At 39.4% G+C, this 13354-nt stretch overlaps 1 protein-coding gene across 1 annotated transcript in view; it reads right to left on the bottom strand.

Annotated features, from left to right (window-relative positions):
* Positions 1-7476: 7476 nt before the first annotated feature.
* The window catches only part of LRBA (LPS responsive beige-like anchor protein), a 621066-nt gene continuing 615188 nt past the window's right edge, over positions 7477-13354 (bottom strand). Inside the window, 2 exon segments of the mRNA XM_025198536.1 lie at positions 7477-7802; positions 11021-11172. Of these exon segments, the coding sequence (XP_025054321.1) occupies positions 7712-7802; positions 11021-11172 (243 nt within the window). The 3' untranslated portion in view covers positions 7477-7711.

The raw sequence follows: 13354 nt of genomic DNA, 5'->3' as shown, positions 1-13354 counted from the left end.
CCTCTGGTTGCCCTGGTAACCAGCAGCTGGGGCTCCTCACTCACTGCTAGGGCTCTTTCCCTAGCAGTTTCCCCTCTTTAAAGGAGCAGGGCACCTAAGTACTCTGCGACAATTGCGTTAGATCAATGGTCCAGGAAAATGGTTACGGTTAATTGATTTCTAAAAGCCTGTTTGCGACAAAGTTTCCTTCAAGGCCCATTATGTGTAAAGCCAGCAGACAAATAGGCTGGGAAATTGAAGACATGTACCACACTGGTCCATAACATGAACAGTGTACCCAAACAGATATAAGGGACTCTGCAGCATTGACACCAGGTCACAGTGCCCAACTGCAGAGCCCTTGGGATTTCTGACTTTGGTGGAGAAATCAAATTAGGAGACCCAGTAAATAACCAGAGTAAGATCTACGTATATGATGGCTTTGGAAAACAAAGGAGTATGCCGACAGAACAGAACATGAACAGTATAATGGCCACAGGAAAACCAGTCAGCAGTGCCCAGGAATGAAAAGTCATCAGAGGGGAAAAAGAACACAAAAGAAGGAATTTCAAAACAGCAAAGGGTCCCCAAGAGGTGAACCTGAGGCCACCATGGACAAAGGGCATACGAACAGCCCATCTCACCCACCCCACTTGGGGGGAGGGGCAGCTCGGCCCTCGAGGCTGCTGACATCAAAAAAGAACCACAGAGTGAAGCTCGCATAATGGGGGATTATGTTCTTAATCAAAAAATTATTTTAAAGCATGTGGAGTTCTTCTTGCTTGTATTGGGATAGAGGAGTTGATAAAAAGCTGCAAGACTCCTTCCTTGGATCTTATTGTCAGAGAATCAGGGTACCCTCACTTTACAAGATTTTTCACTGACATTTTGAATGGGAAAATAGTTATCTTGCTGGTTAGCATTCTTTTAACTAATGTTTAAAAAAGATATCCAGCTTGCTTTATGCAGCGTTTGGAAAGTTCAATCTTTATTTTTCCACATAGCCCTTCCCCATTGCCATCAGAGCAACTGCCAACACAAGATTAAGATCATCAAAAAGCAGAAACATATGAGATCTTAAATTCTTTCTTCATCTACATTAGCAAATGCTCAGCTCTTTACTGAACAGGGTTTTCTTTTCTTATTCCTCATCCCAGTTCATTAGCAGCAAATACCAGCTTGACCTCTGACCTTTCCTGAATGCTTAAAGGAAAGAGCTGCCAAGGTTAAAGCATGCATTAAACTACCTGGTTGTATATAAGGGCACATAAGCTCAACATGCTCTGAATATTCTGGTCTGCCACCTGACTACAGAATATTTTGTACGTGCCATTTGTCCTGTACAAAGCTCACTCAGGCACAATTACATTTGAGCAGATGCCCTACCCTGCTGCTATGCTTTCCAGTGTCAAGCAAAAGAGCAATACCCACATACATTACCCACATTACATGAAGGCAGGACCCTCATACTGTTAGAAAAGATTCATGGCAAGCCAAATATATGTGGTTCTCTTTTCACCCACCCACTTATCATCATATGCTCCATAGCTCAACTTGTGCCAATGAAGTGTACAATCCTACTGGCAAAGGAAAGGTCTTTATCAAAGTCAGTAAACAAGTTCTCTCATCAAGGTCCTGACTTTGACCTTCCATGCCATCAGTGGTGCCTGCTGAATGGGTTGTGGTTTGCCAAGGTAAGTGTACAGCCAGTCTTTACCAATGGATCCAATATGACAACCAATGCTGCAAATGGAGGCAGGTACAGACAGTAATGTGCACTGTTAACAATACATTCTGTTGAGATGCTGGTAGTTTGAAAACACAGAACAGAGCTAAAGAAGCTGTTACTGGTTGGCTTGGCCAGACACACATTTACTAGATAGATAAATTTACTATCCTGTGCATAGCAACCCCCCAAATTGTGTTTCACTTTAGATAGATGTGAAAAGATCTAATTTAGCCAGGAACATTTGGTTTCAAAGTGAACTCTGTCCTCATGTGGCTCAATCTTAGATGTCCAGTAGTTTGGCCTGACACAAAAAAGCCCCTAAATATGTGGTGAATTTACATGAATGGTCTGGTAAATGCTTTGCTCGATTAGGCCAAAGTGATCAGAAATTTGAAAGATGAATCTCTTGATAAACAGGGCATGCAGTCAATGAGGAGGGAAGAACAAAACAGAAAACCAAGAGGAAAAGAAAAGGTAATAACCACCTTACCACACTTGTAACATAGCAAAGAGAAAGTAAAAGTAAATAACCATATTCCAAGCGCTCTTCTATTCCTTTAGGTTTGTAGTTGCCAAAATGAATTGTCTGTATTTACAATCCACTGTTCTAGGATGCCACTATCCTAAAATATTAGTTTCAGACCTTCCAGATTTGACTGGATGTAAACCCTTGTTTGTATTCCACAGGTGTCACGTCACCTGCTGGAGAAAGATAAACACCTGGATCTTACTCAAAATATGTTATTCCCAAATTTTGTCCATGAGTTCTTAAGTTTCAGTTCACATTCATTAAAAAAATGCTTTAATACATACACATATGCATATTGTTTTCTCTAAAAAATAAACTGTTTACCAGGCAGAATTTGTTTCGTTTGTATGTATGGTTCTCATTTCTTATTTTCTAAGCCTTCTTTTCCCATGGAACTGACTGCCCCAGAATTGTAGAGTAGTTACATTCAACAAACCTAAACAAAATTTAGAACAATTTCATATAGTTTTTGATCTAAAGATTTAAAGATCAAGCTCAGATTATGGCTTGTAAACAATGATGTGGATCGTCAACTGTAAATTTGCCAAGCATACTATGTTAGATCCACCTAAATAGCATTACTTTCAAATACAAAATGGGGTTATTACAGTATTGTGCAGGGAATTGATGAGAGCACTCACCTCAGTACTTACAACTTCTAATCTCAGTTCATATGATCATTGGATAGTAGGGCGGCAAGGGACCTCATGAAGCCATCTAGTCCAGCCCTGTTCTCAAGGCAGAATCATCCCTGACTAAACCATCCCTGACTAAACCATGCCAGTCAAGTGTTTGTTTAACCAACTCTTGAAAAGTTTCAAGGATGGAGATAACAGCTATTCACTGACCTAGAGAAATAGTGCCCTGAGGAAACTTAAATATAGCCGATTTGTATAGGTGATTTTATTTAGCTAGAATACAGCCACTTGGGCTGAAATAAAACATGCTATTACATTATTTTAATAAAATAAAAGAGAACACCAAAAGAATTTAACAGAAGCACCTGCAGCAGCATGTTCCTATATAATGGCAAGGTCCATCACTCAACAAAAAAGCTGCAATCTGGCTATTCATCATTTCTCTCATTCTCAAACAATACATCTACATGTAGCTACACCCCTGTCAAGCTACATCCTACCAAAATACATTTCTTTCTGTGAACCTGATTTTCAAGTAACTCAATTTCCTTTTTGCTGCCAGAAGAAAGGAAAAAATGTTTACTATTCTGCTGACATCGGCTGGTGCATGGAAAAAAAGTCATCTTTGTCCATATACTGAAGTAACCTTTTTGAAATGCTCAGATTGACTTACGCTGAAAAGACTAGCACTGGGCAGAATCTCTACAAGGATGCCAGCCAAAATTCGAGTTCAAACACTTTCAGAATCAAAGCAGGGATTCTACAAATGTGCTAATTTCTTACTGACACCACCCTTAGTAAGTATTTAAAGTACTTAAAGTTTAGTCCTCATAGCATTAAACTCCTTTTTTTTACAGCAAGTAAAATGAAATATAAGGATCAGCAGCTCTGAACATTTATTGCAAGCATAGTTCACATCCCATAACAAAAGTTAAACAGTGTAACAGATCCTATATTAAGGCTAGACTAAGACAACCCCCAAACCCTCAGCCCTTAACTTTTAGTGGTTTGGGGTCCCAAGTAGTCAAGAGGCTTATTGTACTGGGTGCTGTGTAGGCTCAGCAAAATCGAGTTCCTTTCCCAAATCTTAGATTAAGACATGGCACTGCAGATATGTGAGGCAGACACAAACTGGAAGAGTGGAATGATGGACAGCAGGGCAAGTGTAACACAAAAATATTTTGCATAGATTAGCTGTAGAACAATGTCTAAGAAGAGAGATTATTAATTAAAGTACAGTGGCTACTGACAGTTCATATCAGTTTAGCATACCTTTGACTAGTGCATACTCGTTCAGTATTCAAACACCCTCCAAAGAAAATAACACTTCACAGAAGCCACAATGATTGCCCATACACAGTAATATTCAGACTAGAGAATTACGGGTTAACTTTTAACTGATTCAGAGTTATTGAAGCTGAACACAATAATAAACAGAACTTCTCAGACCTATTTCTCATCAATCTCAAAATTACTGGGCTTCCTGGGTATTGATTTCAAGAATGTCAGAGAAAAAAAAAGAAATCCTCACCATTTCTCTGAGAAAATGCACCGATTTGCACTTACCAGAGTAACAGGAAGTCTGGATCGTCATGAGAAAAGGAAAATGCTTGACTGTTGCTTTTTGAAGGTAGTACTTCTGAAAAAACATCTCCAGGAAAAGAAAAGAACCCATCCTGCTTTCAGCAGCAGCTCCCTGTCCCCTCAATGGTACCCTAGAAATAGCTCAAACCAGTTGGTAGATTAGTTCTAGCACCTGTTCAATCAGGTGGCCCAGCACAGGCTTTGATAAACTAAGGACTATCTAGCCGTTGAGAATGTAACCCTTTTTTGCACCTCGCATAAGAAAAATGAACAGCGCAACAAATCCCATGTTAAGGAAGCTTAATTCACTCAAGCCTCGAATCCCCAGTGAGACCACATGCTTTGGCCACTCAGTGGAAACTGTGAATTGAGTTAGGAGCATGAAGGCATGCTCAAGTCCTCTCAGAGAAGATAGGGAGTAAGTCTACCACTGGTGCGTGCTTGTAGATATAATTAAGGGTGAAGTGGACAGATAATTTCTTCCTATGTTATATGGAGGCGCTGCCTGGTGTGCTCTGGTCGGTGTCCCCACTTGTGCCCTTTTCCTGTAGCCTTCCCAACTAATTGGAGAGTTGGTGGGCTGGGCCCACGTGTTTTAAAGGTGGACAAATAGGCCTATGCTGTGCAGAGAATCAGTTTTGTGTTTTCAATATTAATGCTTTCACTCTCATGAACAGAGCTCCTGCATCTTCATGGCTGGCATCACCATCCTAGGGACTAGCTGTTGGGATTAAATAGAGTGATATAACCACAGCACACTTGTCAAGCATAAGGATTAATATTACACAATACCTCCATAGAGGCAATAACAACATCTAAAAAAAAGCTAAGATCATCTGCTTGTTTGGTGCCATCTCTCCACCATTTTCAAATACCCACACTTTAGCTCTAAGATCAAACACCATCATTTCAGTCAGTAACACAGTATTCTTAAATTAATTAGAACAAAAGGAGAATGTTTTACATTTTCTACTTAATAAAGTGCACCTGCATAATATAACAAATGGCAGAGAATATCTTACCCTCATTACTATAGATGTTAATAACCAACTCAGTCCACGGAATTAATGTTAGTATAATGCTACCCATTTTCTCTTGAAATCAATGCAGATTTCATATAAAGTGATGAAAAGAGCAAGCACTTATAAATATCTTTCACATAATATTCAGGGCACTTCAAGTTAGTATTAAAGGCTGCCTATACATGTGCTTGGGGTGGGGAAGGGCATTTTAATTACAGCGGCTCCCAGATAGCCACTCTAATTAACATGGCTCACCGCCACATGTATTAATCCCAGGCACATTTCAAAATGGCTGCAGGATGCTTTATCTAAGACTCATTCAACGCGTTTGAGATAAAGCACCCCTGCAGCCATTTTGAAACATGCAATGGTGAGGTGACTCTGGAGTGTTTTAATTAGAACGTGGAGCATACTCAGTTAATGGAGTTTGCTCCAACATGATCTAATTAGAACATGATTGAGAACATCTATAGGCACCCAAAGTGATCAATAATCGCTTAAAGATAATGGATACCACCTTTTCTTAACAGGAATTTTCAGTCCATTACTCCATATGGACAGTAGTTTGCAATTTCACTGGCATCAGTACTGTTACGCCAGTATAAAAATGGTGTAAAAGAATGTCAGGCTGGTGTTGTCTCAAAACCCTGTTTGCACAATGAGCATATTTTTAAAATGCACTGAAGGTGGTGGTTATTTTCTCTATTTCATGTATATGCTGAAAACACAAGAACCCAGTATGCAATATTGAAGATCTCAATTACAAATGCCATTTTATTGAATTTCTTCATTCAAACTGAATTTTCTCATTCCAAATCTTTGCTTAAAGAGACAGTAATTAAATGCTTAGAAAAATGGGACCTGTTCCAGTAGGCGGTAAGAGAAATGTATATATTGATGCAGATATGGAATGTAATTTTTAACTCAGATCACGAGATACAAAGAAGATTTTTATGCAATACACTTACAAAACAATACAGTTCTTTTCACAAATATTTTCACAGAATTCTGCACAGCAATCTTGTAGAAAAGTAGAATTATGCAACACCAAAATAACTTATTGTTCCTTAGTATAAATTTTTTTTTTATTTCCTACGAGGAAGAGGAGCTAATTTATTAACATGATTGGACAGGATTTGATTGGATTTGGTGACAGCAGAGACTGAAAGAATTTGTTGCCATAGACAGAACAAGATGTGGTATGTGCTACATAACTGTGGCAGTTAGTTCTGATAAACTCTAGTAAAATGGAAAGAAAGCCTGCAAGTCTGGAGCTTCTGCTGAGGTGTTGAGGCAACGTATGTCTGCCTCATGGTGCTTTCACAGTCAAACAGCAGAAGTGTGCTTTGGTACTTGCATCTAATTAAAAAGAAATACTATGTAGCTTGCTAGTCTGAGGACATGTCCAAACTCCCCAAGTTAGTTTTGATTTTGAAGAACAATGAACATTTTGGTGTGCTTTGAAGGGATATTGGGTAAAAACTAGGAGGATTCACACTTGATGCAACACAGACGCCATCGCTGATTTCTCTCTTAACTGCACAAAACATATAACTAAAAAATGAACTAACTGTCTAGACCTAGAAACATGCTTGAGTAGCAATATTGATGGAAACAATTCCTTTTAATGTCCAAAATTACATTTATCATAATTTAAATATTACTATTGATTCCAAGAAACCTCAGTGCTGAAGAAGTATAATCATTTGGAAAAGTACAAGACAAAGTGTAGTACAGGTAGCGCAGATTAAAATATCCCAAATTTTATAACCCATTGTCATTTGTTAAAATCATATATTCCTCAGGTTATAGATATTCAGATGGGAAACATCTTTCTCCATAACAGAGTTAGAATAAGAGTTTTAACCCTCTTTATTTTAGGTTTCTTTTCATACATGGATCAAAATAGACTTCTTATTATGACTAAAAATATAGATTTTTAACTACAGAAAGACTTCTTATTATGACTAAAAATATAGATTTCCAACTACAGACCCCAGCAGCCGTTTTTCTGCTTCTTTGCCCTTTCCCCCAAAAAGTCAAGCAAGGTCTACAAAAATAGCAATTAACTTTAAAAAATAGTTTGCTTCTTCCAGCAAATTTAAGTTACATTCAGATCTAATATAGCTATTTATAATGAGCAATCCTATGGCAGGATACTGAATAGAGACTTTTTATGTCCAGTTTCAGCAGCTGCCTGTGTCAGTGCTAGTCTTGGTCTGTTTCAACATCAGTATCTTGTTTGATATTCATGATGCCAGCGATTGAAATCATTGTAGAAAACCACTATGCTTCCAGAAGCCATACCCGTCATTATGCACCTATGAAAAGCAAAGGTTTGAAAATTAGTCACGTCACATTCAAATAAGCTGGCATTATTTTTTTTGAGGAAGAGGAGGGTGGAGACGAATGGGAAGAAGGGTAGAAGACAAGACACTTTTCTTCTACTGCCTCTATAACCACCTTGATAACTAAAATATCCACCAAAAAAACCCTGCCAATGTAACCATTAAGGACCTAAGCCAAAGCCCTATGAAGACCTAAAATAGAAAAAATATTAACTGGAGCTGCAGGTAAATCAGGCCCTACTGTGCGCTCATGTGGAGTCCCACAAAAAAATGAGTCAGCTCAGATGAGTAACCACTCTTGGAAAATGTTTTGTTCATATCCTGGTCTGAGAGATGTGAATCAGAGAGGATCAAGTGCACAGACTTATCTTGGAACATCTTAGGGGTAGGACTGACACCAGAAGGTCCTCAAGTGACAAAAGCACATGACCCTTTATGAAACAGTTACTCCATCCAATGATTACTGATTTTTTTAATGTTTTTTCTGTGCTGGAGATAGTGCTAATAAAACATCAGAATGGAGGGGGATGCAAGAACCAAGAGGCAGGTTAAGTGTATTTCAATTCACTCTTCCCAGTCCAAGTGGGAATTGGCAAATGACCTACCTGAGGAAGGAACAGGACCACAACTTCTGAATTATTTTTTTTCTCATTGCCTGTAATATTATCAGTCAGCCAGAATGGGCTCTTATTTGGCAATCAGCATTTAAAGATATTATTACTAATGCAATTCACTAGTGAGGTGTTCTGTACTCCATATCCTAGCCACTGGCTGACTACTAGCATGTCTTTCGGACCATTTAAAGAGCTATGATCTCACTCATGACCACATTTTAGCAGTCTTAGTCGATGAAATGCTATCCTATTGTGAAACACAGTATATCAGGAAATTGTGTCATCTTATCTATCATCTCAAATTGCAATGATATTATTATTATTAGAGCTAGCTAGAAACCAAAATTTCTGTTCTGTGAAAAGTCTGACTTCTTTCAAAAAATAGATCTAATTTAGAATGGAAAGATTTTCCAATCTTCCATTTTGCTAAAGTAAAAAATGTTCATTTTAAATGCGTTTTTTATTCATTTTGTTCAGACATTTATAACCAACATTTTCCACACACGCACACACGCTGAAAAAAAGAGAGAGAGAAATGTTAAATATTTTGTGCTGTGTTTATGTAGCCCCCTAGGCTACTGAGCTGCAGGTCTCTGAATACGGTTCATAGATGCCACAGTAATACAAATAAACACAATATTAAAGCTGCAGTAAAAACAAAGTCTAAAATGTTTGAAAATAAACAACACCCTATGAAACATTTTCATTTCACTGACACTGTACTTTAAAAAATTCTACCAGCTTTATTTATGATAAGTGATACATTATGTCATAAAAATGATTTGTCAGGTCAATCCAAGTGAAGATACACTGATCCCTGTATAAGGTTCCCTAGATAGAGCTGGGGTCCAGCCAAAAGTGACACTGAAAGTCATTTTAATATCTAGAAAACTAAGGTTTTCTGGAATGGCTGCTTATGAGAACATTTACAATAAAGAAGGGAGAATGACAGCATCAGATGAAAGGTTTGGGGAGAGTGAGAACGGTGGTGGTGTCTTGGATGGGAAGAAAGTACCGGGTTCAATCTTGGTTAAGGTCCAAAAATATCACTAGATTTTTTTAAAACAGATTTTACAAAACATTTTGAAGTGTATCTAATATTAAGATTGCTACATGTTATGTGTTCCATACTTACTATAAGAACAGGCAATTTTTAACAAAAATAATGCTTAAAAATAGATTCCTGAATCCATATTGAGGCAACGTTCCTCTTCTTTTTTCCTCAACATTTCAGATTAAACAGAGATTTTATCCGCAATTACAATTTCAATTCAAGTTTTCTTCAAGAACGCAAGATAGTTACTTGTTTTAATTAATAATTGATCTCCGTTCTCTAGTTGTATAAATAGGTCAAAGTCCACTGACATCAATGGATCTATACCAATTTATACCAGCAGTGTATTTTGTCCATCAATAACAATACTTATTATTTTGATAAAGGTAGCAGGTAGAGCACTCACTTAAGATTAGGGCCTATTGTTCTGGGCACACAGAAAGAAACCATTGCTACTACAAAGAACAATGATGCCAATACATTTTTAGAAAGAAGTTAACATTTTAACAAACACCTGTGTGATTCAGGTATCCAGGTTGTAGCCATACTGGTCTCGAGTCAAAAGGAATCAAAACTCATGGAAGAGGTGATATCTTTTATTAGACCAACTAGATATTTGCAAGCAAATTATTTTATTTATTTTCAAGCTTCTGGGCGCACACACCCTTCATCAAGCGTAGGAGAGAGCAGTGATTGTAAAAGTTCCCCTTTTCATTTCTACCTAGGAGAACTTTCATTCCTATGTGATTCAGGAGCCCAAGTTCCATTTGAAAACTACATAGGCTGCTAAATGACTTTCCGCTGCATTTAGGTCTTAAAAGCCTTGGGTTCTTTTGAAAATTGTTTCCAAAATTTTTACTTCTAGATGATAGTATATAGGATAATTGCTAGCTAGAGGCAATTCCAAATATCCAACTTGTAAACAGATGTTTTGTGCCAAAAATGCACAGACTCTAAACTGTAGCAGTATTGGCAAGTGACATGGGCAACAATAAAAATATTTACTGTTTATCCCTTGGAAAAGTCTTCAGAAATTTCATGTTTTATGTGAAAATAATAAGTAAGAGCTCTACAAATGGAATTCATCATTTGCCTTAATGAAAAAAAAGTGTGATGGGAACCTTTTTTATTTGTGATGGCTTTGAAGACCTACATTTAGGGATTTCTTTTTTTTTCTTCTAAGGTAGGGAAAACCAACCCAGAAAGAAACTATGTAATTTCTACTTCCATCTATTTTATACTGTATATTCACAGGCCCAGAATTTGATCAACAATAAAAGTTTGCCAGTCAGACTCTTGAACGAGTGTTCACTTCCCCACCAAGAGCTGCAACACTAGAAAAGAACAACTCTAACCTGTAACCACAACAGAATAGTGCATTGAATTCTCCATACAATCACCTCTGAGCAAAGGATAATAACAACAGAGAAAAGCTTTTTGTTTACACTTTCATGGCATTTCATATGCTGTTTCATTCTAATAAATCTCTCTATAAAGTTCTTCTAATCAAATTTCAACCTCACCTTTGGTCATATGACAGGGCCATAGATCGGATTCCAGCATCACATCCTGGGTACGCAAAAAGTTGCTTGAGGTCCCAAACTTGCCATACCATGACAACTCCATTGTCTCCTCCTGTAAGCAGGTACTGTCCATCACGGCTTAGCTGGATTGCCTAGAAGGAAGTTATTCAATAGCCTGTTAAAGCAGCTTGTACTACTTTTGTTCTTGCCCTTTTGCCTCCAAGGAGGAACTTGCTACCCCTTCACAATTTTATCTCCAAAGGCACTTAGCAGTCCTAAAAACAGGTATTTTATAGTAAGGAAGCCTATTTAAAGTTTACGATAAATGCTATAATCCATATTTGTGAAAAAGACATAAAAGATGTCTAGTGATTGGCCTAGTTATTTAAATTTACTTTGCTATGGCTATTTCATCAACCAAAAATTAGGCATCAGGAGATTTGATTTTCTAATCAACTATCTTCACCAGAAGCAAGGGGCGCCTATACTTGAGCGCGGAGGCTGCTCTGATGCACTGGAACTCCAGCTGGAATGGAGGAATTGCCCCGCTCCAGCAGCCTCCTGCGCCTTGTGTATCACCATCCCCACACTTAAAAATGGCAGTGGGGGCACTTGACCTAAAGCTCACAGAATGAGCTTTAGTTCAAGTACCCCCACTGTCACTTCTAAGCATGGGGGCACTAATACATGAGACACAGCAGCACTTTTATTAGAGTGGCTCTCACAGCCTTGTCAAAATTGCTTCTCTTACTTCTCTTGGCAATTCCAGAATCACAGAAGTAAACATCTGCCTGCTGTTGTTGGAAGGAAATTGTTCAACAGCGAACACCTTCATATGCTTTCAGGGCTGCCATAAAGACAAGGGAAAACACCTTTTCCCTCTTGCTGCATAGATTGGTACATGGACCAATGGCTTCAAGTTGCAGTAAAGTGGGTTCAAACTGCGTATCAACAAAAACTTCTTCACTTTTAGAGTGAGACACTGGAACAGACTTCCCAGGAAAGTTGTGGACTCCATCACTGTAGGTGTTCAAGAATAGATCGGACAGCCACTGGTTGGGGATGATCTACGCGTAGCTATGTCTGTGTTTTACTATAAATTTTTCCCATGCTTCTGGGCTTTGCTGCTTGCAGGAAGGTGTCAAAAGGGAGGGTTGGACTAGATGACCTCTTGAGGTCCCTTCCAGCCATAATTCTCTTCGAGTCTATGATTTATTTTCTAATATCACCTTCTAAATATTTAGGAAGGCTAGGAAAAGAGGAAAAAGGGTCTGAGTACTCCAATCATTTTGCTTTTTATTTGCTACACTTATAAAATTCAGCTGATGAAAATCCATTAACCTTATGGTCATGGTTCACTTGAGTTTTATAATTCAGGCTTTGAGAAAATATCCTGGTCTAACTGCACCAGTTAGTGGAACCAAGGAAAAGTAGAGAACACTCAAAAAAGCAGCTTTTGATATTTTTTTATAATGTTACTAAAACTACATTTTTGTCTAGGACAGGGGCAGATTAACACACAAGACCACAGGGCCCAGGCCCAGAGGCTCCAGCCAATCATGGGCCCCTGAGGCAACAGGGGCAGCACGTCCCAGGCAGGCATCCTGGCCATGGGCATCCAGGATGGGGCAGTGCGTGCCTCCTCCCTTCTCGCCAGGCCAGGGCCAGGGACGGGCATGGGGCTCCCTTGTGGGCAGTGGCGGCTTCCTAGGGCTGTCTGCTGTCAGAAGGCACCATGGGCAGCAGACAACCCTGCTCCTGTTCCCTGCTATCTGCGGCAAGCTGCCAGGATAGGGCAGAACAGCTCCACCCCACCCGGCCCAGCAAAGGGGCGGGCAGAGGGGCAGGTGAGCAGCTGGGGACGGTGTTCATGTCCCCTCCCCAACCCAGCCCCAGCCCTAGCCCATCCCACAGCACTGGGGGACTACAGTTCTAGATGTGCAACACCCACTGGGCAGAGGGGCTGGGGCCGCCTTCACCTCAGCAGTGCTCGTGACCCCTGGCTCACCCCAGATGCACCAAGGAGGCCGGGCAGACCCAACCACAACCCCCAGGCAGGTGCAGAGGGAACCTGCCTTTGCCTGGTGGGGGCCTTCAATTTTCCGTTCTCTCAGGGCCCCAATAAATCTTAATCCACCCCTGGTCTAGTTATGTGCCAAACAATATATGGCAGCATGGTACGAAGCCTGGCACTTATAAGCGGGTCCACAGGTCATTATGAATAAGTTGGGCTAACTCTAATTCTTATTTTCTCTATTGCACAGTATGTGAGTTCAGAGAGAGAGAGAGAGGAAGGGAGGTAGAGGGAATTGTATACAAATACTCTACAAGAAC

This window comes from Alligator sinensis, unplaced genomic scaffold (assembly GCF_000455745.1).
Source record: "Alligator sinensis unplaced genomic scaffold, ASM45574v1 scaffold169_1, whole genome shotgun sequence".
Lineage (NCBI taxonomy): Eukaryota > Metazoa > Chordata > Crocodylia > Alligatoridae > Alligator > Alligator sinensis.
The sequence above is the reverse complement of the archived record's forward strand: the minus strand, read 5'-3'. Positions and strand labels throughout refer to the sequence as shown.